Raw genomic sequence first — 25,765 nt, forward strand, 5'->3', positions numbered from 1 at the left:
TTATCTCTGTCTACACGAAAAGGCATACACGGAGTTTTCAAAAATCTTCACTTTGCCCGGAGTTTTTTTAAATATTCGTTTTTGATGTGTTTTCATGTGGATGACAGGCCAAAACGTAGAAAAATATCTTCGATTTAGCAGATACCCGGCTACGTGTGGACGGGGTCTAAATTGACCGTAGGTGTGAATGTGAGTGTGAATGGTTGTCTGTGTCTATGTGTCAGCCCTGTGATGACCTGGCGACTTGTCCAGGGTGTACCCCGCCTTTCGCCCGTAGTCAGCTGGGATAGGCTCCAGCTCGCCTGCGACCCTGTAGAAGGATAAAGCGGCTACAGATAATGAGATGAGATGAGATGAGATGAGATCTTGGCCTAGACTGGATGCAAGGTTGGATGGTGTATCTTGTCGCATTTTGGACAAGTGGGTCAGCTGAATGTTAGGTGTATTTGGTCCGGTTTTGGACCAGTGGGTCAGCTGAATGTTTGGTGTATTTGGTCAGGGTTTGAACCACTAGTAGCTCTTTTCCACCAGGGTGGTATCAGTGTCAATGCTGGTGCAGAGCCAGTTCTCCCTTGGTGCCTTTTGAAAACCAGCCTGCATTTCAACAGTTTTGAGAACTTTATGTTAGGTTATTAGGTTATTAGGAATTTCGGGTTATTTCCAATGAGGAAAAAAAAAGTATATGGCAGACAGATTGCATAATCTTGCATGTGAAGGCTGGAGTGTATAATGAACTGCATGTACTTTTTGAATAGCCTCTTATTCTGCTGGTTTTGCTCATGGTTTATCAAAATGATGGCAATTTTCTCATGGTAACCCCTTCCATAACTACTGATGTCAGTGGTTCTGATTTTGGGACCAGTTTGGGCAATTTTGTGGTACCATTCTTTTTTTGGCTGAAATGCATGAAACTGGTTCTAGATTACAGACTGGCACTGCATCAGTGGGAAAAGGCTATAGGTCAGCTGCATGTTTGGCAAGTTCAATAACATTCCGTGACAGTGTAAGGAGCACATTGTGAAAATAAATAAGTGAACAAAAATTTTTTTTTTTTCATTTCAATATATTAAGCCAGCAGTACATCAAAGAAGATTGCCTCTTGACAAGCTTGGGGAATAATTTGCCCTGAACTGTAACCGAGCCATTTGTGATCAAGTAATATTCTGCCAGTGGTGTCCTTGAGAATAATGCTCGGATGTCTGAGCAGGATGAAGGACACTGTTTCTGTAAACTGCTCTTCACAGCCTACTTGTGAAATGCTTGCTAGAAATTGTAAAATATATACCTTAGATATACAGTATAATCTATAATACACTATACACTTGAGTATTAGTCCCTTAGTTTTAAAGGGTAGTCATGTCTCAAATTGAAAGCTAACACCTTGCTTGCATTAAACAGAAATGACAAATTACTATGTGGTACCTCACATCATTAACCCTCCACCCTGGCCATGCCTTCTGGCTGTTGTTACCACCTGCTAAAACGGGACAAAAACAAACAATACTGAACACAAAGTGCTCGTAGAAAAAAAAAAAGCAAGGAGAAGTCTAAGGCATAAACCACTGGGTGTGTTGCTGTTATAGTTACTGAGTTACTACAACACATTGTTCTTTTTTTCCATTTATTGTTGCTGTATATTCAATATTGTGGAACATCAACGTTGCGAAACAAGCTTGTGAAGGTGTCAGAAAATGTAAAGTTACAGTTGTGCCTCTGACTGTTTGTTATGACGCAGAGACCCTGGAATCAGCCAGTGCTTTATCTATACACTGACCGGCCACTTTAATAGGAACGTGTTGTTGATTCTACGATCCCTGTTCTTGGCTGCAGGAGTGGAACCCAGTGTGTTCTGCTGTTGCTGAGATGCTTTTCTGCTCACCACGGTTGTAAAGAGTGATTTATGAGTTACTATATCCTTCCTGGCCAAAAAGCTCCACCCAATCTGGTCATTTTCTGATCTCTGACCTCTCTTATCAACAGGGCGTTTGTTTCCACCCACAGAACTGTCACTCACTCACTCGATGTTATGTTTTTTGTTTTCCACACCATTCTGTCTGTGTAAACTCTCAAGACTGTTGTGTGTGAAAACCCCAGGAGGAGATCAGTAGTTTCTGAAATACTGAAACCAAAAATACTCATCTGGCTCAAACCAACACCCATACCGCAGTGAAAGAAAGTCACACTTTGAGATCACAATTTTTCCCATCCTGATGTTTGAACAGGGCAGTACGGTGGTGTAGTGGTTAACGCTGTCGCCTCACAGCAAGAAGGTTCTGAGTTCGAGCCCAGTGGCCGACGGGCCTTTCTGTGTAGAGTTTGCATGTTCTCCCTGTGTTTGTGTGGGTTTCCTCCGGTTTTCCAGTGACTCTAAATTGACCGTGAGTGTGAGTTTTGTTTGTCTCTATGTGTCAGCTCTGTGATGATCCGGTGATTTGTCCAGGGTGTGCCCCGCCTCTCACCCATAGTCAGCTGGGATAGGCTCCAGCTTGCCCGCGACCCTACACAGGATAAGTGGCGACAGATAATGGATGGATGTTTGAACACTGTGAACATTAACCGAAACTGAAGGGATCGGCCGATTAGAGAACAGCATAAAACAAAAGAGCAGGTGGATGTAGGGGTGTTCCTAATAAAGTGGCCAGTGAGTGTAGATAATAAAAACACCTAGGATAAGAGCGGCCTTATCCTATAATACTGTTCATCGTTAATGACGTCAGGAAGCTGTTTCTGAAACATCTTGCCATTCTAAGCTGTGTTTACTCTTCATTTCCTCGTTGCCTGGTTTATTAGTTTTCTTATCGTCTTGTTTCTCATTTCTAGTCTGAGAGCTACAATCACTGTGGAATCAGCTCAAAATATTCTGCTGCACCTTATCCTGTATGAATATCCCAATCAGTGCTTTTCAATGAAAATGACCTCCATTATGACCCTACACTGGCAGAAATTATACCTCTCTCTCTCTCTCTCTCTCTCTCTCTTTTGGCCTCTTTCATTTTCTTTCCTTTCAATATCAGAGAAGAGATGAGATCACTCCAGGCAGCCCTTCAGAAGCAACTGGACGAGGCGGCAGAGCGAGCTGAAAAACATCAAGCCACGGTGAGTCTCTTGAATAAATGGAGGTGTGGAATGATGGAGTGTTTCTGCTCCAGCGATTTATCACCCATCTGATGATGACAAAATGGACATTATCCACATGTAAATTCCAATGCACAGGGAGTTGATTTTATTTAATTTAATTAATTAATTTATTTTAATAAAGGCTTGGTAAGAACCTTAGCCATATTACTGACCTTCTCCTTCAGCACAGTGTCATCAGCGCCCTTTCCATGTCCTCCTCGCACAAAATTCATTATCAGGGATGTTTATTACAGAGGGGCCAGACACTGTCCTGGCTATTTTAGGCACTGACTAATACGGGTAAATTACATTAATTATAAAATAAGACAGAGTGTTATTTGTGCATGAGAACTTTTCTTTCTCACCCACTGTGTCTTGAGGGAGAGAGAGAGAGAGAGAGTACACTCTGGGATACAGGGGAAAGATGCTGTGTTTGGTCCAGAATAAGAATGAATCTGTGAGGGGAATGAAAATGAATGTGAGGCTGTACTTTTCCTTCCATGAACAGCTCGAAACAGAGTGGCTTAAATTAGAAACACACGGTGACCTCATGACATTTGGTGCAAAATTAATGTCCATCCACTTTAAATCACCATTTATTACACAGACACTAGTGTTTTACTGGGAAATACACCACTGGTATTTTTCATCCGAGCTCCATCTGGGACATGGAGAACCAAAACTGTGACATACATCTCTATCTGTCACTCATGAGGAAATCGATGAATTGTTTTGATAAATTTGGGGACTTTTTGTTTGTGAATGTGTCGATATAATAAAAAAAAAAAAATCACACGTTGGCTTGAAGATATGAAGTTTATCTTCTCTGTTGAAAAATTTGCATTTTTCTTATGAAATACATCGTCGATTTGAGTGACATATTTAAATAATATTGGCTGGTACTGAATGGTCTATCAGATATATTCAATATCATGCTAGCTGAATGAAATATATCTGATATACCACAAAAAAAGCCATTATTATTCATCTCATTATCTCTAGCCGCTTTATCCTGTTCTACAGGGTCGCAGGCAAGCTGGAGCCTATCCCAGCTGACTACGGGCGAAAGGCGGGGTTCACCCTGGACAAGTCGCCAGGTCATCACAGGGCTGACACATAGACACAGACAACCATTCACACTCACATTCACACCTACGCTCAATTTAGAGTCACCAGTTAGCCTAACCTGCATGTCTTTGGACTGTGGGGGAAACCGGAGCACCTGGAGGAAACCCCACACAGAAGGGCCCTCGCCGGCCACGGGGCTCGAACCCGGACCTTCTTGCTGTGAGGCGACAGCACTAACCACTACACCACCGTGCCACCCGCCATTATTATTATTATTATACATACATACGCATTGCTTTCGGGTGTTCAACGCATCTTTCTTTTTTCAAAATTCTCTCAAAATCTTCTGTATTTAACGAAGCAAACCTGGCGGCCATGTTTGTTTACAAATTGTCACAGTTGCTCGCTAGTGCAGAAGTTTTACATCTCTGACATGTGACGTCATGTTGTCTTGACAACCATGCAATATCGTAAACCATATTCAACGCTCATTCTCCATTGGGTAGAGTGACATAATACACGTATGATAAGCGATATGCTAACAATATTGCATGCTATCAAACCAAATGAATGAAACGCACTTGAAGGGAATAGAGCACATGTTTTTATTCCATCAAAAAAGTGTCCTGTATGTATAATATTTCCTGATATTTCACTCTGATGATGTCACTCCCAGTGTTTTCTTGCTGACTAGATGCGTGTTGTCAAAATGCCGAACTGGTTCAAAATTAAAATTCTTTTGATTAACTTGCACATTTTTTTTTTTTTGTGTGTGTGGATGTGTCCATATAATATAAAGAACATTACACAGTGGTGCAAATATATTAAATTTATCATCACTTCGCTCACTTGTGATAAACACATTCACCACTCAAAGATAAACTTCATATCTTCACGTGACTGTGCAATATCCTCTGTTTATTTATATCACTACTGACTGACTCACTGATATATTTATCTTTATTTACTCATATTTATACTTACTGTATTTATACTTAATCACTTATACTTATCCTTACTTACTTACGTACAGTACTTACAATTATTTTGCAACTTATGTACTTATATTTACTTTTAGTTGCTTATTTCATTATACGTAACTAATTTTTTTATTTACTCATCAATCAATCAATCTTTATTTATAAAGCACATTTAAATTAACACTGAGGTGTTTACCAAAGTGCTTTCCAGACCTAAATACAGGAACTGGGATATAGAATCTGTGAAAAATAAATTGTTTTAAGGTTCAAAAATATTTAAAATAAATTGCCACAATTTCCCAGTAGAGTTGTAGTTCTAATCATTACATTACAGGCATTTAGCAGACGCTCTTATCCAGAGTGATGTACAACACACCCAGAGGAGCAGTGGGGTCAGTGCCTTGCTCAAGGGCACTTCAGCTATTCCTGCTGGTCCAGGGAATCAAACCAGCAACCTTTCAGTCCCAAAACTGCTTCTCTAACCATTAGGCCATGGTTTCTCCAGAACAAAAGGATCCTAAAATTAATAAAACCAGTTGAAAATGCTAACAAGTTAAATATCCATGAAAACAAAAGAGTTTTTAGGTTTGATCTAAAAGCAGTTACTGAGGGTGCAGAGTTAACCTGAAACAGCAGTCTGTTCCATCGCCTAGGAGCAGGTGCCGCAAGGCTGCAGTCCTTCACTGATTTAAGGTTGGATCAGGAGATGACCAGCAGCAACTGAACCGAAGATCTAAACCTCTGGGTGGCAGCATAAGGAATCAGGAGCTCAGAAAAATAAAATGGTGCTCAGCCATTAAGGGATTAATAAACAAACATTTAATACAATTTTAAACTGGACTCTAAATTTGACAGGCAGCCAATGAAGGGAGGCGAGAATTGGTGTAATGTGCTCATGCTTACACTTTCCCATTATAAATCCCGTGGCCGCATTTCAGGGAAGCCCTGATACCATTACATAGTGAATGTCAACACTGGCACAATGGAAGACTGAAGCTAAGTAGCTGAAGTAAAGGCTTGAAACAGGATTAGATGGTTTTTATCTTGATATTGACTCACTCTGGCTTTTATTTGGACTTGATTTTGGTTTAGAGTGGATGCAAGGTTGGATGGTGTATCTGGTCACATTTTGGGCCAGTGGGTCAGCTGATATTTGGTGTATTTGATCAGGGTTTGGACCAGTGAATCAGGAGAATGTTTGATATATTTAGTGAGGGTTTGGACCAGTTGGTCAGCAGAATGTTTGGTGTGTTTTGTCAGGTTCTGGACCAGTCCAATAGTTCAAGCATGAAAATATGAAATGTGACACAAAGACTCTGAGCATCCATCCATCCATCCATCCATCCATTATCTGTAGCCACATATCCTGTACACTCCAAGCATATGAGTTATAATCAGCAGATAATGGGCCAAGGCTGCTAAGAAGCACACCATTTGTGTCTGCCCATCTGAATAAGAGAACTTCAGTTTTATTTTTTATTTATATCAAGAAAATTTAGTGCCATCCAATTCTTTAGCTCCTTGAGACAACCTAGAAGAGGTTCCAAAGAGTTCTTACTTGCTGGTACATACATTTGGGTATCGTTCAGTAAACAATGGAAGGAGATGTTATGCCTTTTAATGATACAGCCAACAGGGAGCATATGTCATGAAAACAGAACTGGGCCCAGAATAGACCCCTAAGGTATCACGCATTTTAAATGAGCACTGGATGAGGATACTTCATCTGTTTTAACTGAGAATGTCCTGTCTCTGAGGGACGACCCACACCAATCAAGGGCTAATCCTTTAATACCAACAACCTGACAGGAGGATGTTATGATCAATGGTATCAAAAGCTGCTCTTAATTCAAGGAGCACCAGAGCGGCAGACTCTCCTGAGTCAACAATTAATAAAATATCATTAAAACCCTTTAAAAGTGCTGTGTCAGTACTGTGGTGGGGTTTTTTTTTTGGTTTTTTTTTTATAAACCAGACTGAAAGAGTTCATGAATTTTGTTTTCATTTAAAGAAGCCTGAAGCTGACCAAAAGCTATTTTCTCCCAAGACCTTTGAAATGAACGGCAGTGGGGAAATTGGCTTATAATTAGACAAAACTGCAGGATCCAAGTCGGGTTTTTGAATCAGGTGCTGCACAACTGCATGTTTAACATCAGGAGGGACAAGGTTTTAAAATGAAAAGCCCAAGAGTTTCAAAAGCATCGATCAAAAAGTGACTTGGCAAAATGGTCAAACCATTTATCAAAGCTGATATTGAAAAAAAAGACTCATACCTTCATGCTTGGACCATTGGACTGGTCCAAACCTGACCAAACACACCAAACATTCAGCTGACCCACTGGTGACCAGATACACTATCCAACCATCCATCCAGTCCAGGCCAAGATCAAGTCCAAATCAAAGCTAGGCTGAGTCAATATCGAGACAAAAGCCATTTTGCAAAACAGGTTGTAGATCTGATATTAGTGACCACTTACAGTATTTTACTGACTTGCTTATTATACACTCACCGGCCACTTTATTAGGAACCCCATACATCCACGTGCTGTTTTGTTCTCTGCAGTTCTCTAATCAGCCGATCCCTCAACAGCAGCTCAATGCATCAAATCATACAGATACAAATCAAGAGCTTCAGTTCATGTTCACGATGTTCAAACATCAGAACGGGAAAAATTGTGATCTCACAGTGAAGTGTGACTTTCTTTCACTGTGGTATGGGTGTTGGTTTGAGCCAGATGGACTGGTTTGAGTATTTCAGAACCTGCTGATCTCCTGGGGTTTTCACACACAACAGTCTCTAGAGTTTACACAGAATGGTGCAAAAAAAACCAACTAAACAAAAAACATTTCTTGAGTGAGTGAGCAACAGTTCTGTGGATGGAAACGGAAGCCTTGTTGACAAGAGAGGGTCAGAGATCAGAAAAGGGACATATTGAGCAGTTTGAGCTGCCAGGAAGGATATAGTAACTCATATAATCACTCTTTACAACTGTGGTGAGCAGAAAAGCATCTCAGCAACAGCAGAAGAACACACTGGGTTCCACTCCTGCAGCCAAGAACAGGGATCTTAGGATCAACAACAAAGTGGCCGAGGAGTGTATACTGCATGTACAGAATGCTAAATGTATTAGGGATCCGTCTGAAACAAAGAGAAATAAGACACATAGATGTGTCACCTGGGGCGGCACGGTGGTGTAGTGGTTAGCGCTGTCGCCTCACAGCAAGAAGGTCTGGGTTCGAGGCCCGTGGCCGGCGAGGGCCTTTCTGTGTGGAGTTTGCATGTTCTCCCCGTGTCCGTGTGGGTTTCCTCCGGGTGCTCCGGTTTCCCCCACAGTCCAAAGACATGCAGGTTAGGTTAACTGGTGACTCTAAATTGAGCGTAGGTGTGAATGTGAGTGTGAATGGTTGTCTGTGTCTATGTGTCAGCCCTGTGATGACCTGGCGACTTGTCCAGGGTGTACCCCGCCTTTCGCCCGTAGTCAGCTGGGATAGGATCCAGCTTGCCTGCAACCCTGTAGAAGGATAAAGCGGCTAGAGATAATGAGATGAGATGAGATGTGTCACCTTACGCTGATAGACAAGTTTATAAATAAAAATGTGATGCACTGGCTGCCTTCTGCCAGCTCCTTAACTGGTCCAAAAGTTGGAAGATATATATAAGTGCAAAAAAACCCGAGAGATTGTGTGTACCGGATGTTGTTCTGATCAGATGTTCCATGTTCTTTCCTCAGTATCCTGCTGGGACTCAAAAACAAGAACTGAGAGAGTTGGAGTGAATCTCGAGTACGATGCATTAGTGTTTGATTGGTGTTGCGTCTCAGCTCCTGGGCTATACGCACTCTTGCTTGTTTTAGTTTTAAGCTTTCCTTGAAACTCAGAGGAGAAAACAAGCACGGTTTCACAAAGCAGACCCTATGAGGAGAAAAACAATATTTTAATTTAAAAAAAATTGTGCTTTCATTAGCTGGTGACTTCACAGCCTCTACATGTTTGTTTGTTTGTTTGTTTGTTTGTTTTTTCCTATTATGCACTGCAAGCAGATGCTTTACTCTCAGTCACCATCTCCAGCCTCTTCCACACTGATTCATAGAATGTAGCTTCTCAGGGAGGGACATGTTCTACACCTCAAAAACCAATCCCTAAAGTAAAATGAAATAAAAAATAAAACATGTAATCTACTGCAATCTATTCCACGATATTCTGTTTTCCAGATCAAGTTCCTGAAGATGGAGATGGAGAAAAAGACCAAAATCATCAAAGACCTACAGCAGGAGGTACTGAAAAGAATCCTGTCATAAAACAAGTGCTGCTTTCATGGAAGTTTTTCTTTCTGGAAAACAAAATCAATAAATACACCTTAATTAATTTGCACTAGCAGCGTTGGTGCAAAATGTTACTCTCACTCAGGATCTTTATACTTTATTATTCTTATTCCCCTTCTTATTATCATTCTCTTAAAGTTTTTAACCCTTTGATGCAAAACATGGGTCAAAAGTGACCCGGCTGAGTTTTTATCTTCTATATCTTTGCAATAAATTAATTCCATCATTCAGTATTCAAGGTATTCCTCAATTAACTTGTTTTTGATCATCATACATCCTTATTTTATTTTTTCCTTTCTTACTTTATGAATAAAACCCCTTTTTGTATCACTACCCTTCTAATGCACAACATGGGTCAAAAACGCCCTGCATTCATTTTCCAGGTTATTTCATGTATGGCTGAGTGTTTCTATGATCTACTTTTGAAATAAATTCATTTTGTCATTTACTTTTCCAAATATGCAGTAAATATCTTGTTTTTGTTTCGCACAAATCATCATTTTTATTTTTCCTTTCTTAAGTTATGAACAAGCACAGCTTTTGTAATTCTACATCAAGTTTACACACATGGGTCAGAACCGACCCGCATGCATTTACTCCAGCGTTTGGTGGGAACTGTGAATTGTGCTTGTGTCGGACATTTCACAGCTCAGCACGGCGCCCTTTGCCCATCTCATACATGCAAGTAATGTTTTTCAATTGTTCTAACGTTACCTTAGAAAAAAATTGATGATGTTTAGGTTCCCTTGAGAGTGAGTAGATTACTTGTCAGAAAGTTACAGTAATTACTATTAGCTACCGAGCTGTCGACATATTCTACTTTAGTTAGCTAATTTTATTGTAGTTGGCTTAGCTAACGACATAGTTAATAAATAAATAACTGGCCCCATTCACTGCTAAAGTAATTACTTGAAACAAATTATTATTATAGTATTAAGACATTTAATTTTAAATCACACTTGGATGACCCATGTGTAGTAATATAAAAAGTATTTTTGTTCATAAAGTAGGAAAGAAAAATTTAAATTAATGATTTGTGGTAATTAAAAACAAGATATTTAAAGAATACTTGGAATATTCAATCATAAAATAAATTGATTTCAAAAGATAGAGCAAAGAAAAACTCAGTCAGCATGAAATAACCTGGAAAATGAATGCGGGTCATTTTTGACCCATGTTGTGCATTAGAAGGGGTGTGCATACCGTATGTTTTGCATCAAAGGGTTAAGGACGCTATTTCTCCCTCAATTTTCAACCAATGGTCATCAACTTTCACCTGAAGAATCCGTCTGGGCTGAATTACAGTACATTGCTATGACCTTTGGTGCTGATCTGGATCACTGATCTGGAATGATCAATGAAAAACAGGATTTTTTTCAATCACATAACTCTATCAATTTTCATGATTTTTTCAATCTTTTTTTTTATTTATTTTGTTCAGGGTGGCAGGGTGCAACTTTTCCTCACAAAGCGTCATTCTCTATCTCTTACCATTCCGGATCTATAGGGTACGGTGACCAGACATCCCGGTTTGTACGGTAACAGATAGCGCAAATCACTGTGACTTTAGTCACACGCTCTATCTAGTTTTTATTTTACATTCTGCAGATTGATGACCTGCCCACCAAAACCTTTTAACCGCACATAAAAATGGAAACATTTATCAGGAACCAGGTTCAGAATGCTGCTAATATGATGTGAAATGGGTTGATTGATGTGGTGATGATATCAATTATGCTAACAGTCACAGTGGTGTCGCCAGGAATTAGCAGGACATGGTGCTCTTTTTGGGTCGATGGCAGACTGCAGTAGAAATTATGGTAATCTCATCTCATCTCATTATCTCTAGCCGCTTTATCCTTCTACAGGGTCGCAGGCAAGCTGGAGCCTATCCCAGCTGACTACGGGCGAAAGGCGGGGTACACCCTGGACAAGTCGCCAGGTCATCACAGGGCTGACACATAGACACAGACAACCATTCACACTCACATTCACACCTACGCTCAATTTAGAGTCACCAGTTAACCTAACCTGCATGTCTTTGGACTGTGGGGGAAACCGGAGCACCCGGAGGAAACCCACGCAGACACGGGGAGAACATGCAAACTCCGCACAGAAAGGCCCTCGCCGGCCCCGGGGCTCGAACCCGGACCTTCTTGCTGTGAGGCGACAGCGCTAACCACAACACCATCGTGCCGCATATTTCTGTAATATCTCACAAAATATCAGGCCATTCTGTGGCTGGGAAGTTATTTAATTTGAGGGGATTAAATCAAATAATGTGCATGAAATCGCTCGCTTGGCGCAGTCAAGCAGACAGAGGAAGTCCATGTACGCATGCGCAGGTTCACCTTCTTTTTCTTCTTCTCTTGGGTTTTACGACAGCTGGCATCCACAGTGTTGCATTACTGCCATCTACAGGTTTCCCTTTGAGCGTGCACTGACAGTTCCATCATTCTGTCGCTAAACGAACAGCTGATCACACCGAGGTGCTCGCTGAGCGCCCACATTTATTAGTTTGGTCCTGTGTTTCCTTTCCTTCGTATAGAACATAACGTCTTTTCTTTTCGCTTTCTTTCCATTACTTTAGTTGGCCTTTCACGTTTCATTCGCACACTCATGTCCTCCATTTTTCTCTCTTGTTTCAAATTTCTATCCCACAATGCCTTGCGGGAAGGGTGAAAGCCCACCACGTGATGCATGATGTAGTATCTTGTATTGGGTCATGGTGAAGCAGGAAAAAATAGCGGAGAATTTAGGGCCACGTGGAGATAAAGTCATTAATTGTTCTATTTTAAAAAATCGAATAAAATTGGAAGTCTGTGATTCGAATTCAGTAGCTTTCGGTCACTAAACAAAAATAATTAGATGTCGGGGAAAATACTTTTTATGATCTACACTTGAAAAATCTGAAAGTCAGTCTAGCTTTAATCTCTGGTGCTCATTAAAATATTTCACTGTTGCTGTGATTGTTGTCATGAGCAGGGACGGACTGGGACCAAAAAACGGCCCTGGACTGCCCCCCCAAATAGGCCCACTATACTGTAGTGCTATAGTAAAGTGCTATAGTGGTATATTGTCTGTCATAACAAAACCCACACAGATGAACTATTTATGATTGTTTATTCAAGAACTCAAGAACACCTAATATTCAAGCACGACTAAACATCACTTGCATCTCCTAAACAAAAATGAACATAGACATTGTCTTTTATATTGCTATTTTACAGTCACTTCTATGCTTGCATTTTAAAGAGAAAAAAAAAATCTGTATCACTGATATTTGTAACTGACTTTGCCAACAATGATTACACTGAGCAGTCATTCTGAATGTTGGCTATTAAAGGTTGGTACAATTAGTGCTGAGAGAGAAGAAGGTTCCTCAGAAGGTCACTGTTTTCTGCCACTCTGTCAATGACACAGTCACTATCCAGGGACATGAGGATGTCTTTTTCAGTAGCCATTAACATGAAGGCCTCAAGGTATTATTTGGAATGACAGCCTTTAAACCTGTACTTATACCTCAAAATTCTATTTTTAAAAACCAGCCAAAACTTTGGATAAACATAGCATTTGATACCTAGGCTACAGACAAGAAGAATAAATCAGATTTGGAGGTTTTTCCTAAATCCCAATTACATTTTTAGCCTTTTAGGTCTATTTTGTGTAAGAATTAGCCTGCTTGACACATTTTATAGTTTTAATATTATGCTGATTTTTTGGTAGGTAAGCCTGACAAACAGATCTAAAATGAGGCTATTAACAAATTGCACAATGCAATGCTGCTGTGATGAGTTATGATACCATTCAACCAATCATCCTTCAAACAACATTTGTAGCCTATTCCACAGACATTCCACCACGCACCACGAAAGAGAAGACAAAGATAAATAGTGCCAAAATGGAAAACATTTCTCCCCCTCAAACTTTTGGTTAATGATCGGCTAGAGCTTTGGTTCTCTTGAACGTAAAGAGCCTAATCTGCATGAATTATGCAGAGGTGAACATATGAAATCGCAGCATTTGTGCTTGCCTATCTATTTATAATTGGCTTGCTTGGTAGTTACGTGTTTGTTTTGACAGCAATAAACCACATATTTCTCATCATCACACCGCAAATCCAGTCAGTAGAAGATTGGCCCACTATGAGAGGGGTCTATGAGTGGCCTTTACGTAGCCTGTTTTATGCTATGGTTTTATGTCGTTGTCACTTCCCGGTACCTCCTCCTCCGGTGAAATTCCCTCAGCTGCCTGCCCCTCATCATGACTATCATCATCAGCATGTGGTTGGTCAGGTTGGACGTCCACCTGGTTCTCAGTCTCGCTCGGTGATAACGTGACATGAACGTTACTGCTGCTGCTTGCAGTTGCACTGCTGCCAAAAAGCTCTGTGAGCTTTCTACATTTTGAAGCATCTTCTTCAAGTGACTTCACTTTCTTTTGTTTTAACTTTTCCCTTCCACCTTTCTCCTTACGTTTTCTGCTTGCCATCTTTCTGTTGACAGACACTAATGTTACTCTTCTTTGTTGGCTTTTAGGCCTATGGAATAATGAATGACGGATAAATTATCGTCTTAGCGCCACCTGTTATTAGTTGATAGATTGAAAATTGTGGTTATTGAACAGGGCCGACGGCCGTAGACCAGACAACCGTTCTGGACTTTTCCAGAATGCACAGATTGCCAGTCCGCCCCGGTCATGAGCTGTCTCAAATTGAAAACTTTGTTGTTCTGATATCGTGTATCAAAGTGTATAAATATAAAATATGACTGGAATTATTATTGGAGTTATTGATTATCACAATATCACTTCATAATTTTACAATTACAATTTATAATTTAACAATTTCAGATTTTTTTTTCCTTTCCAGAACAAAAGCTTGAAGAATAAACTCCTTTCTGGGAATAAGCTGTGTGACATACATGCAGAAGAGGTACATGTCCTTCAGTTACAGAACACACACACACACACACACACACACACACACACACACACACACACACACACACACACAGGTGGGCTTTTGATGTTAAAAGTACCTACAGTTAGGTCCATATATATTTGGACACTGACACAATTTTTTTTTTTACCTGTTTACTGAAACATATTCAAGTTATAGTTATATAATGGACATGGACATAAACTCCAGACTTTCAGCTTTCATTTGAGGGTATCCACATTAAAATTGGATGAAGGGTTTAGGAGTTTCAGCTCCTTAACTTGTGCCACCCTGTTTTTAAACGGACCAAAATTAATTGGACAGTTGACTCAAAGGCTATTTCATGGGCAGGTGTGGGAAATTCCTTCATTATGTCATTCTCAGTTAAGCAGATAAAAGGCCTGGAGTTGATTTGAGGTGTGGTGCTTGCATTTGGAAGATTCTGCTGTGAAGAAAACATGCGGTCAAAGGAGCTCTCCATGCAGGTGAAACAAGCCATCCTTAAGCTGTGAAAACAGAAAAAACCCATCCGAGAAATTGCTACAATATTAGGAGTGGCAAAATCTACAGTTTGGTACATCCTGAGAAAGAAAGAAAGCACTGGTGAACTCATCAATGCAAAAAGACCTGGACGCTCACAGAAGACAACAGTGGTGGATGATCGCAGAATAATTTCCATGGTGAAGAGAAACCCCTTCACAACAGCCAACCAAGTGAACAACACTCTCCAGGAGGTAGGCGTATCAATATCCAAATCTACCATAAAGAGAAGACCGCATGAAAGTAAATACAGAGGGTTCACTGCACGGTGCAAGCCACTCATAAGCCTCAAGAATAAAAAGGCTAGATTGGACTTTGCTAAAAAAAACATCTAAAAAAGCCAGCACAGTTCTGGAAGAATATTCTCTGGACAGATGAAACCAAGATCAACCTCTACCAGAATGATGGAAAGAAAAAAGTATAGCAAAGGCGTGGTACAGCTCATGATCCAAAGCATACCACATCATCTGTAAAACACGGCGGAGGCAGTGTGATGGCTTGGGCATGCATGGCTGCCAGTGGCACTGGATCACTAGTGTTTATTGATGATGTGACACAGGACAGAAGCAGCCAGATGAATTCTGAGGTATTCAGAGACATACTGTGTGCTCAAATCCAGCCAAATGCAGCCAAACTGATTGGTCGGCGTTTCATAATACAGATGGACAATGACCCAAAACATAAAGCCAAAGCAACCCAGGAGTTTATTAAAGCAAAGAAATGGAATATTCTTGAATGGCCAAGTCAGTCACCTGATCTCAACCCAATTGAGCAGCATTTCACTTGTTAAAGACTAAACTTCAGACAGAAAGGCCCACAAACAAACAGCAACTGAAAACCGCTGCAGTAAAGGCCTGGCAGAGCATTAAAAAGGAGGAAACACAGCGTCTGGTGATGTCCATGAGTTCAAGACTTCAGGCAGTCATTGCCAACAAAGGGTTTTCAACCAAGTATTAGAAATGAACATTTTATTTACAATTATTTCATCTCATCTCATCTCATTATCTCTAGCCGCTTTATCCTTCTACAGGGTCGCAGGCAAGCTGGAGCCTATCCCAGCTGACTACGGGCGAAAGGCGGGGTACACCCTGGACAAGTTGCCAGGTCATCACAGGGCTGACACATAGACACAGACAACCATTCACACTCACATTCACACCTACGGTCAATTTAGAGTCACCAGTTAACCTAACCTGCATGTCTTTGGACTGTGGGGGAAACCGGAGCACCCGGAGGAAACCCACGCGGACACGGGGAGAACATGCAAACTCCACACAGAAAGGCCCTCGCCGGCCCCGGGGCTCGAACCCAGGACCTTCTTGCTGTGAGGCGACAGCGCTAACCACTACACCACCGTGCCGCCCCTACAATTATTTAATTTGTCCAATTACTTTTGAGCCCCTGAAATGAAGGGATTGTGTTTAAAAAATGCTTTAGTTCCTCACATTTTTATGCAATCATTTTGTTCAACCCACTGAATTAAAGCTGAAAGTCTGAACTTCAACTGGATCTGAATTGTTTTGTTCAAAATTCATTGTGGTAATGTACAGAACCAAAATTAGAAAAATGTTGTCTGTCCAAATATTTATGGACCTAACTGTAAACTCAGCGTACATGTGTTTCCTGAAACAGCTGGCCAGCTGTGCAGGTCACGGCTGATGTGAAAGCTTATGTGAGCATTTTTACTCTTGAATGCACGTCCCATGTTGAGGCCACTATTTTTTTGTTCTTGTTTTACACAACTTGTTCTCTAAAGGTCTTTCTCTTTCACGTGCAGCTCATCTTAAAAAAAAAAAGTGTGTGTGTGTGTGTGTGGGGAACCCTGCTGCATTTTTTCCTGTTTATATTCTCACCCATATTTTCTCTTACCTTTTTTTTCTTTCAGTCTAAAAGAATCCAGGCCCAACTGAAGGAGCTGAGATATGGAAAAAAGGATTTAATTTTCAAGGTAAGTGTCTAATGATGAATGATGGTAAGGTGCCATGACCAAATCCGAGCCGGTATGCACAGGTTCTTAACCTTATATTCGCCTGAACTGTGATTCTAATTGAATCTCTGAACAAATTCGTGCTGTTCTGAGACAATTCGCTGAAATAAATGTCGTCACATGGACCTCATGAGACACACTGCTGAATTCAACAAGAACATCCCAAAGATAAAGAACCTTTTTTTTCCTTTCATGCTTCCAGAACTTGTTTTTGCTGCAGGAAGTAGCTGTTATGGATTCCTCCGTCATCACGTGTGTCAGGCGTTTTGTTCTGCCATGTGCCTTTGTTTCTGTTCTAGTCCCATCTCTGCTCCTGTCCCGTCATTAACCTCAGTCAGTAACTCATTATACTCACCTTTTCTGTTTTCTTCATGATTACTTATCATATTCATATAATCCTCTATCAATCAGTGTTTTTTTTTTTGCGAAGTCTTGCCGATTGTATTCGTGCATTTCTGAGCCTTGTTTCCTATGCTCTGGTTGTTGAGTTTATTTTCTGTGCTCTATATTTAGGACCGTACCTGGGGATATCCTGTAGGGTTGTGGATATGCTCAAGATTCCTCCATCTACCTGGGCTCTGACCTCCATTTTGAACTACTCAGACAATAAATAAATAATAAATAAATAAATAAACCTATTTCCTTCTTCAGTGTGTATTGAAAACCCTCAGATAATTCTACTCAAGAAAAAATTTCGCAACCTCAGACCCAGAAAATCACTTTGAGCTGATGCATAAAGTGCAAAGTTTGTTGTTGGGGTAGGGGTGACATGGTGGTAGCAGCGGCAGTGGTTAAGCCATGGCCTAATGGTTAGAGAAGCAGCTTTGGGACCCAAATGGCCCTTTTCCACTACCCTTTTTCAGCTCACTTCAGCTCGCTTCAGCTCACTTCAGCCCGACACGGCTCGCATTTCGACGATCTCAGAACAGCACGACTCAGCTCGCTTCAGCCCTGCTCAGCCCCCAAAACTTGCACGGTTTTGGAGTGGGGCTGAAGCGAGCCAAACCAAGCCGAGTGGGGCTAGGGGCGTGAGCAGACACTCCCCTGTGCACTGATTGGTGAGGAGGAGTGTCCTCACATGCCCACACACGCCCCGCGAGCACGCTGGGATCTGTAAACACTGTTAACCCGGAAGAAGAAGAATTACAAATTACGAGAATTTCTGAAGCCTTATGCGCCTCGCCTCATCTATACGCTCTTGCCAGTATCTGTTGGCGTTGTCAGTGACAACAAGCCACAGCACCAAGACCAGCAACACTAACGACTCCATGTCCTCCATGTTTATTGTTTACTCTCCGGGTCGTGAGACTACCGCTTAAAAGGTCACTGATGTCACTGTTTGCGCCGCCTAACGACATCCCGTGACGTCTACCCACTTTCGCTAACTCCACCCAATGTGTCCGCCCACTTCCAGCCAGCACGGTTCAGCTCGGTTGTAGTCGAAATGCAACCCCAACAGCCCCACTCAGCACGGCACGGCTCAGCCCAACTCAGCACCGCACGGCTCAGCCCAACTCAGCCGCGTTGGTAGTGGAAAAGTGGCAAAAGATTGCTGTTTCGATGCCCTGGACCAGCAAGAATGGCTGAAGAAAGGCACTTTACCCCTAAATGCTCCCCAGGCTGCTCTGGGTATGTTGTACGTCCTTCTGGAAAATGGTTAGCGATGTTGCCTCATAGCAAAAAGGGTCTCAGTTTGAACCTCGTGGAGTTTGCATGTTCTCTTTGTGCCTGTATGGGTTTCCTGTAGGTGCTCTAGTTTCCTCTCACATGTGGATTTGGTCAGCTGGGCACTCTAATTGTTTCCGTGTTAGTCCTGCAATAGATTGTTGACCTGCTCAGGGTGAACCTCGCCTCTCACACAGTCAGCTGGGATTAGCGTGACTTTGATGGATGGATGGATGTTGTTGACATGGAGCTGGATCCATCCCTCACATTAGCATCCAGCATTTACATAAAATCATCTTATTATGACTTTTAACTAATTCGAGTTGCACAAAATAAACTCCATGTAACCATATAAATGTAGTGTGCTCAGGTTGTACTGTATTATCGCCATCATCTATTACAGGTAAATAATATGGCTCTGTGCTAACTGCTAGTCTTATAACGTCACTGAAAAGTGAGAAATAATATGAGCAGGATAACACCATCTGTTATCCAGCAACACTGCCAGCCCTCTCTGCTTAGTTCTGACACTTTCTCTGACTTTCTGAGCCACATGCGCCATCTGGAAACCCTCAGCGTGAGGTCAGCATCGGGAATCAGCTGCTTAAGCAAAGTCCCAAACGCTGTACTTGTTGTATTCCCATTGGCGAGTGTGTAGGGTGTCATGGTATATCTGAGTACAGCATGCAAATGATATGCAAATACACACCATATGTTTTAGCAGCTAGTATGCAACTAATATGCAAATAATATGCAAATGCAATTTTTAAATAAATTGTAGCCAGGGATCTTTCACTACACTTCCAACCACCAACAAGTCATTAATATTTGTATTCAAACCGCCATTGTTTGGAAACTTGGCTGATGTCCTTAAACAGTATTTGTGCAATATATATATATTTTTATATATATATATATATATATATATATTTTTTTTTTTTTTTTCCTGGGGGATCTCCAAAAACAAACTTCATCCACTGGAGAGTTTTGTCTTTAGAGAATGAATAAAAAAAAAAGCTGATCTGGAAAGGGGAATACTCAATTTTAACATTTGGCTTCACTAGCTAATATTAGTTAGCTTGTACAGCTATACAGTTGTGGTCAGAAGTTTACATACAGTGACATGAACGTCATCTTGGATATGAATGTCATGGCAATATTTGGGCTTTCAGTAATTTCTTTGAACTGTTCTTTTTCTGTGGCAGAATGATTGTACAATATACAACTTCCAAAATGTGTCTTATCTTGCCAAGGCCGAGGTCTCTTAACTTCCTGTTAGTGATCATGATTGACTACAGCTGATAGCTTCTCTGTGCCTTCATAAAAAGGGTTTGTTTACAGCACTCATTGGATTGACCAACACACAGTAAAATGAGAAAGTCCAAGGAGCTCAGTGCAGATCTGAGAAAGAGGATCACAGATGTACACAACTCCGGAATGTCTCTTGGAGCCATTTCTAAACAACTGCAAATTCCAAGATCAGTTCAAACAATTGTATCTAAGTTATTGTGAGGTGTCGTCACTTTGCCAAGCCACTTTGCTTCAAGAAAACCCAAACTGTCACCCTCAGCTGAAAGGAAATTGGTTTGGATGGTCAGGAGCAACCTGAACCACCATGGCACAGCCCTGCCATGAACTGGAAGCTGATGGATCACTGTCTACAGTTCAGATCACCATGGACTAAGATATCCAAGAAATAACCTCCTGCTCCAAAATTGACACCTTCAAGCTTAACTAAAGTTTGAAGCTGACCACATGGACAAAGAAAAAGCATTCTGGAGGAAAGCTGTATAGTCAGATGAGACAAAGATTGAGTTGTTTGGCCACAATGACCACCATGTACAGAGGGACACTGTACCAGCTGGTGGTGGTGGTAGGATCATCATGCTCTGGGGCTGTTTTGCTGCCAGTGGAACTGGTTCATTGCACAAAGTGGATGGAATAATGAAGGAGGACGACCTCAGAATTCTTCAACATAAACCATCAGAAACTTGAACACGACTTGGGAGTTACAACAGGACAATGAACCCAAACACGCATCAGAGCTGGTTGTGGAGGATAAAGCAGGCTAATATTAAGCTTAAAACAAGTCCTGACTTCAACCCTATTGAAAATATATGGACCGTGCTTATAAGTCGAGTCCATGCCAAGAAAAAAAATAATAATAATTGAACGCTACCAATTCTACCATGAAGAGTCGTGAAATATCCAGCCAGAATTCTGCCAGAAGCTTTTTCATAGTAAACAAAAATGTTTGGTCAAGGTGAATCTTGCGAAGAGACATTCTACCCAAATATTAGGTGTGCTGTATGTAAATTTTTGACCCTGTATGTATAATTTTGACCCTGTATTGATTTCAGAAAACCCAAAGAAAATTAAAACTTGTGCACCAAATTCTATTTTTTTAATTAAAGCTGTATGCTGTACATTCATTCTGCCACAGAAAAAGAGCAGTTCAAAGAAATCACTGAAAGCCCAAATATTGCCCTGACATTCATGTCTGTATGTAAACTTCTGAGCCCAACTGTAGGTCTGAAGTGATTAAACTGCGGTAGGAGACTTCAATTTGAGTTCATCCATGGTAGCAACTTGTAGTCTGAAGGTTAGGGTTTTTTTATTTTATTTAATTTATTTATTTATTTAGTGTTAATTATAGTTTTATTGCACAGCAAGCAGCTTCTTCTTTGGATTTTTACTACAGATGGCATTACATTACTGCCCCCTTCTGGAACTAGTCCATTACAATCTCGGAGAAAAATGAAACGGAAATGAAAATGATTTTACCTGCACTTATATTTTGTTTTAGTTTGTGTCACATTGTTCATTGTCATTTTATTTAGTTTCCTTTTATTAACTGTTATTTTTATTTTTATTTCAGTGAACAAAATTTTTTTCACTGCTAGTTTTAGTTTTAGTCTTTATGTTAAATATATTAACCTAAGGGGCGGGGTTTGAGTAAAACAGAACCATGTCTCAGCTATGCAGGAGTCTGATTTTGAACTTAAGCGATTTTAAATTTTTTTTTTTTTTGCCTTTAAGATATCGATTCAAGTGAGGATATTAATCAGTATTAATTCCAGTGCCACTGTCTGAGAGTTTGATGTAAACATACTCAAATATGCCACATGGGAATTTATATTTTGGATGTAAATACAACTAAAAACATAATAGAATTATACAACCCCAATTCCATAAATTTGGGATGCTGTGTAAAACATAAATAAAAACAGAATATGATGATTTGCAAATCATGGAAACCCTATATTTCATTGAAAATAGTACAAAGACAACATATTGAACGTTGAAACTGAGAAATGTTTTGTTTTTTTGAAAAATATATGCTCACTTTGAATTTGATGTCAGCAACACATTTCAGAAAAGTTGGGATGGGGGCAAAAAAAGGAGAGGGACCATCCGGCTTGTTCTCAGTGCACAGTTCAAAAGCATTCAGCATCTGTGATGGTATGAGGGGGCATTAGTGCACATGACATGGGTAGCTTGTACATATGGGAAGGCATCATTAATGCTGAATGATATAAACACATTTCAGAGCAACGTGCTGCCATCCAGACAAAATCTTTTTCAGGGAAGGTCTTCCTTCTTTCAGCAAGACAACGCCAAACTGCTTTCTACACATATTACAACTGCATGGCTCTGTAAGAAAAGAGTCCGGTTGCTAAACTGGCCTGCCTGCAGTCTAGACCTGTCTGTCTCTCTCAAAATAGGACAAAGGAGATCCTGAACTCTTGAACAACTGAAATTGTATATCAGGCAAGAATGGGACAACATTTCTCTTTCAAAACTACAGCAATTGGTCTCCTCAGTTCCCAAACGTTTACAGAGCATTGTTAAAAGTAGAGGTGATGCAACACAGTGGTAAACACGCCCCTGTCCTAACTTTTCTCAAACGTGTTGCTGACATGAAATTCAAAATGAGCATGTATTTTTCAGAAAACAATATAAAAATTCTCAGTTTCAACATCTGATATGTTGTCTTTGTACTATGAAATGTAGGGTTGGAGTATAATAGTATAAATACATTTATAAATGATCTTAACCTGAGCAGGATAATTGACTGTATGTACTATGAGATGATTTACTCTCTCGAGCTCAAGTGTTATGGCAGTTATCATGCTAACACATGAAGACTTAGCATGCTACCATTCAGAATAACTCCATACTGCTGTACAGCATGACCTACTCTTGACATAGTCATGATATATCAGTTTATCATGCATGAAATCATAACGCAGACTCTACATGGTATTCTTTCTCGTTCTTTGTCATTTTTTATTTTGTATATGACTTGAATTGTTACAATCGTGCGATTACAATATTAAGACTGTATCTTGTAGAGTAAATTTTAGTGTCATACTGTTTTGTACTTTTTCCTTTTCTCTGAGTGTTGCCTCTTCAAGGACTAATGACTTAGAACATTCTGCACCAAAACATGTTCATCTCATCATCCTCGTTGCATGCGTAGCAGATGTGCGTAGCAGATGTGCATGCAAGCCAGTGATTAGAGAAAGGACTAATCAGCTTTAGAGCTGATCATGCTCCCGGTGCGTGATCAGGGCATGTAATGCAATAGATGTCTCCTTTTTATCTAGTAAAGAGTATATATAGATTTGAGAACAAAGGGACGTATGAGTGGTGTGCTGAACCCTCATCACTATGTGTCACTTTCTGCAATAAACCTTCTTTGACTTGCAAAAGGATGAGACTGGTCTTGGTGTTTGTCATTTTTCCACGACAATCTGTTGTAAACACTAATGAAGCAGTTGTTGTTGTTTTTTTTTTGTGAAGGGTCAGCAGCTCATGGATCTGGAGAACAAGCTGAGAGTGGCCAAAGAAGAACTGGAGAAAGCAGCGCTGGACAAGGTGAGAAGAGAAATGACAAAATCTCTCTTTCATGATAAACTGTATATACAGTGGTGCTTGAAAGTTTGTGAACCCTTTAGAATTTTCTATATTTCTGCTTAAATATGACCTAAAACACCATCAGATTTTCACACAAGTCCTAAAAGTAGATAAAGAGAACCCAGTTAAACAAACGAGACAAAAATATTATGCTTGGTCATTTATTTATTGAGGAAAATGATCCAATATTACATATCTGTGAGTGGCAAAAGTATGTGAACCTCTCGGATTAGCAGTTAATTTGAAGGTGAAATTAGAGTCCGGTGATTTCAATCAATGGGATGACAATCAGGTGTGAGTGGGCATCCTGTTTTATTTAAAGAACAGGGATCTATCAAAGTCTGATCTTCACAACACATGTTTATGGAAGTGTATCATGGCACGAACAAACGAGATTTCTGAGGACCTCAGAAAAAGCGTTGTTGATGCTCATCAGGCTGGAAAAGGTTACAAAACCATCTCTAAAGAGTTTGGACTCCACCAATCCACAGTCAGACAGACTGTGTACAAATGGAGGAAATTCAAGCCCACTGTTACCCTCCCCAGGAGTGGTCGACCAACAAAGATCACTCCAAGAGCAAGGCGTGTAATAGTCGGCGAGGTCACAAAGGAACCCAGGGTAACTTCTAAGCAACTGAAGGCCTCTTTCACATTGGCTAATGGTAATGTTCATGAGTCCACCATCAGGAGAACACTGAACAACAATGGTGTGCATGGCAGGGTTGCAAGGAGAAAGCCACTGCTCTCCAAAAAGAACATTGCTGCTCGTCTGCAGTTTGCTAAAGATCACGTGGACAAGCTAGAAGGCTATTGGAAAAATGTTTTGTGTATGGATGAGACCAAAATAGAACTTTTTGGTTTAAATGAGAAGCGTTATGTGTGGAGAAAGGAAAACACTGCATTCCAGCATAAGAACCTTATCCCATCTGTGAAACATGGTGGTGGTAGTATCATGGTTTGGGCCTGTTTTGCTGCATCTGGGCCAGGACGGCTTGCCATCATTGATGGAACAATGAATTCTGAATTATACCAGCGAATTCTAAAGGAAAATGTCAGGACATCTGTCCATGAACTGAATCTCAAGAGAAGGTGGGTCATGCAGCAAGACAACGACCCTAAGCACACAAGTCGTTCTACCAAAGAATGGTTAAAGAAGAATAAAGTTAATGTTTTGGAATGGCCAAGTCAAAGTCCTGACCTTAATCCAATGGAAATGTTGTGGAAGGACCTGAAGCGAGCAGTTCATGTGAGGAAACCCACCAACATCCCAGAGTTGAAGCTGTTCTGTACGGAGGAATGGGCTAAAATTCCTCCAAGCCGGTGTGCAGGACTGATCAACAGTTACCGCAAATGTTTAGTTGCAGTTATTGCTGCACAAGGGGGTCACACCAGATACTGAAAGCAAAGGTTTACATACTTTTGTCACTCACAGATATGTAATATTGGATCATTTTCCTTAATAAATAAGTGACCCAGTATAATATTTTTGTCTCATTTGTTTAACTGGGTTCTCTTTATCTACTTTTAGGACTTGTGTGAAAATCTGATGATGTTTTAGGCCATATTTATGCAGAAATATAGAAAATTCTAAAGGGTTCACAAACTTTCAAGCACCACTGTATTTCAGGATCAGCCTGTACAGATGTTCTCTGACATTCTTTCACCTGAAGACAAAATCCAACTGAGGTTCTGGTGATTTTTACTGCTGAGAAGTGCACAGAGGAATGAAACGAGCTTGATATTAGAATATGAGAATAATGTAATGTTTAAAAAAGTTTCTCATCCTTTTTTTGTCCTTGTTTGATTTAGGAGTCCCAGCTGAAAGCTTTGAAGGACACTGTCCATATCTGCTTCTCATCTGTCCTACAAACCCAGACGGTGGATTTACACAGACTGCCAGCCACGCCCACTCACTTGATGAGATTCTCTCCGTTTGTTAATAACTCGAGAGTCACCTTCAGGGAGCCGCACTTGAAGGTACACCTCAGAGCTGTCGAATTCAGCATTCTGATTGCCCAGGGGACGTTGATTCGTTCTCTATAACAGCAGGTCTGTATTAATATGCTCGTTATAATACATTACAGTTTCTATTGATTACTTTCACATTACCCATAATGCTTTGCACCTTGGGGGGTGACCAAAATATAAACAAACTAAAACAACATGGCATCACACGCTGACAGTAATCTTTCGAATTTAAATCTCCCTAAAACCAAAGAAGTGTCAA

At 40.6% G+C, this 25,765-nt stretch overlaps 1 protein-coding gene across 1 annotated transcript in view; it reads left to right on the top strand.

The window, feature by feature from the left end:
• luzp2 (leucine zipper protein 2) overlaps positions 1-25,765 on the top strand; it is an 85,562-nt gene that overhangs the window by 27,320 nt on the left and 32,477 nt on the right. The window contains exons 2-7 of the mRNA XM_060922815.1: positions 3,015-3,096; positions 9,377-9,439; positions 14,358-14,420; positions 16,852-16,914; positions 23,425-23,499; positions 25,348-25,515. Coding sequence (XP_060778798.1) covers positions 3,022-3,096; positions 9,377-9,439; positions 14,358-14,420; positions 16,852-16,914; positions 23,425-23,499; positions 25,348-25,515 — 507 coding nt within the window. The 5' untranslated portion in view covers positions 3,015-3,021. The remainder of the gene's footprint in view (positions 1-3,014; positions 3,097-9,376; positions 9,440-14,357; positions 14,421-16,851; positions 16,915-23,424; positions 23,500-25,347; positions 25,516-25,765) is intronic.

The sequence above is a fragment of the Neoarius graeffei genome, chromosome 6 (assembly GCF_027579695.1).
Source record: "Neoarius graeffei isolate fNeoGra1 chromosome 6, fNeoGra1.pri, whole genome shotgun sequence".
In the NCBI taxonomy this organism is placed as follows: domain Eukaryota; kingdom Metazoa; phylum Chordata; class Actinopteri; order Siluriformes; family Ariidae; genus Neoarius; species Neoarius graeffei.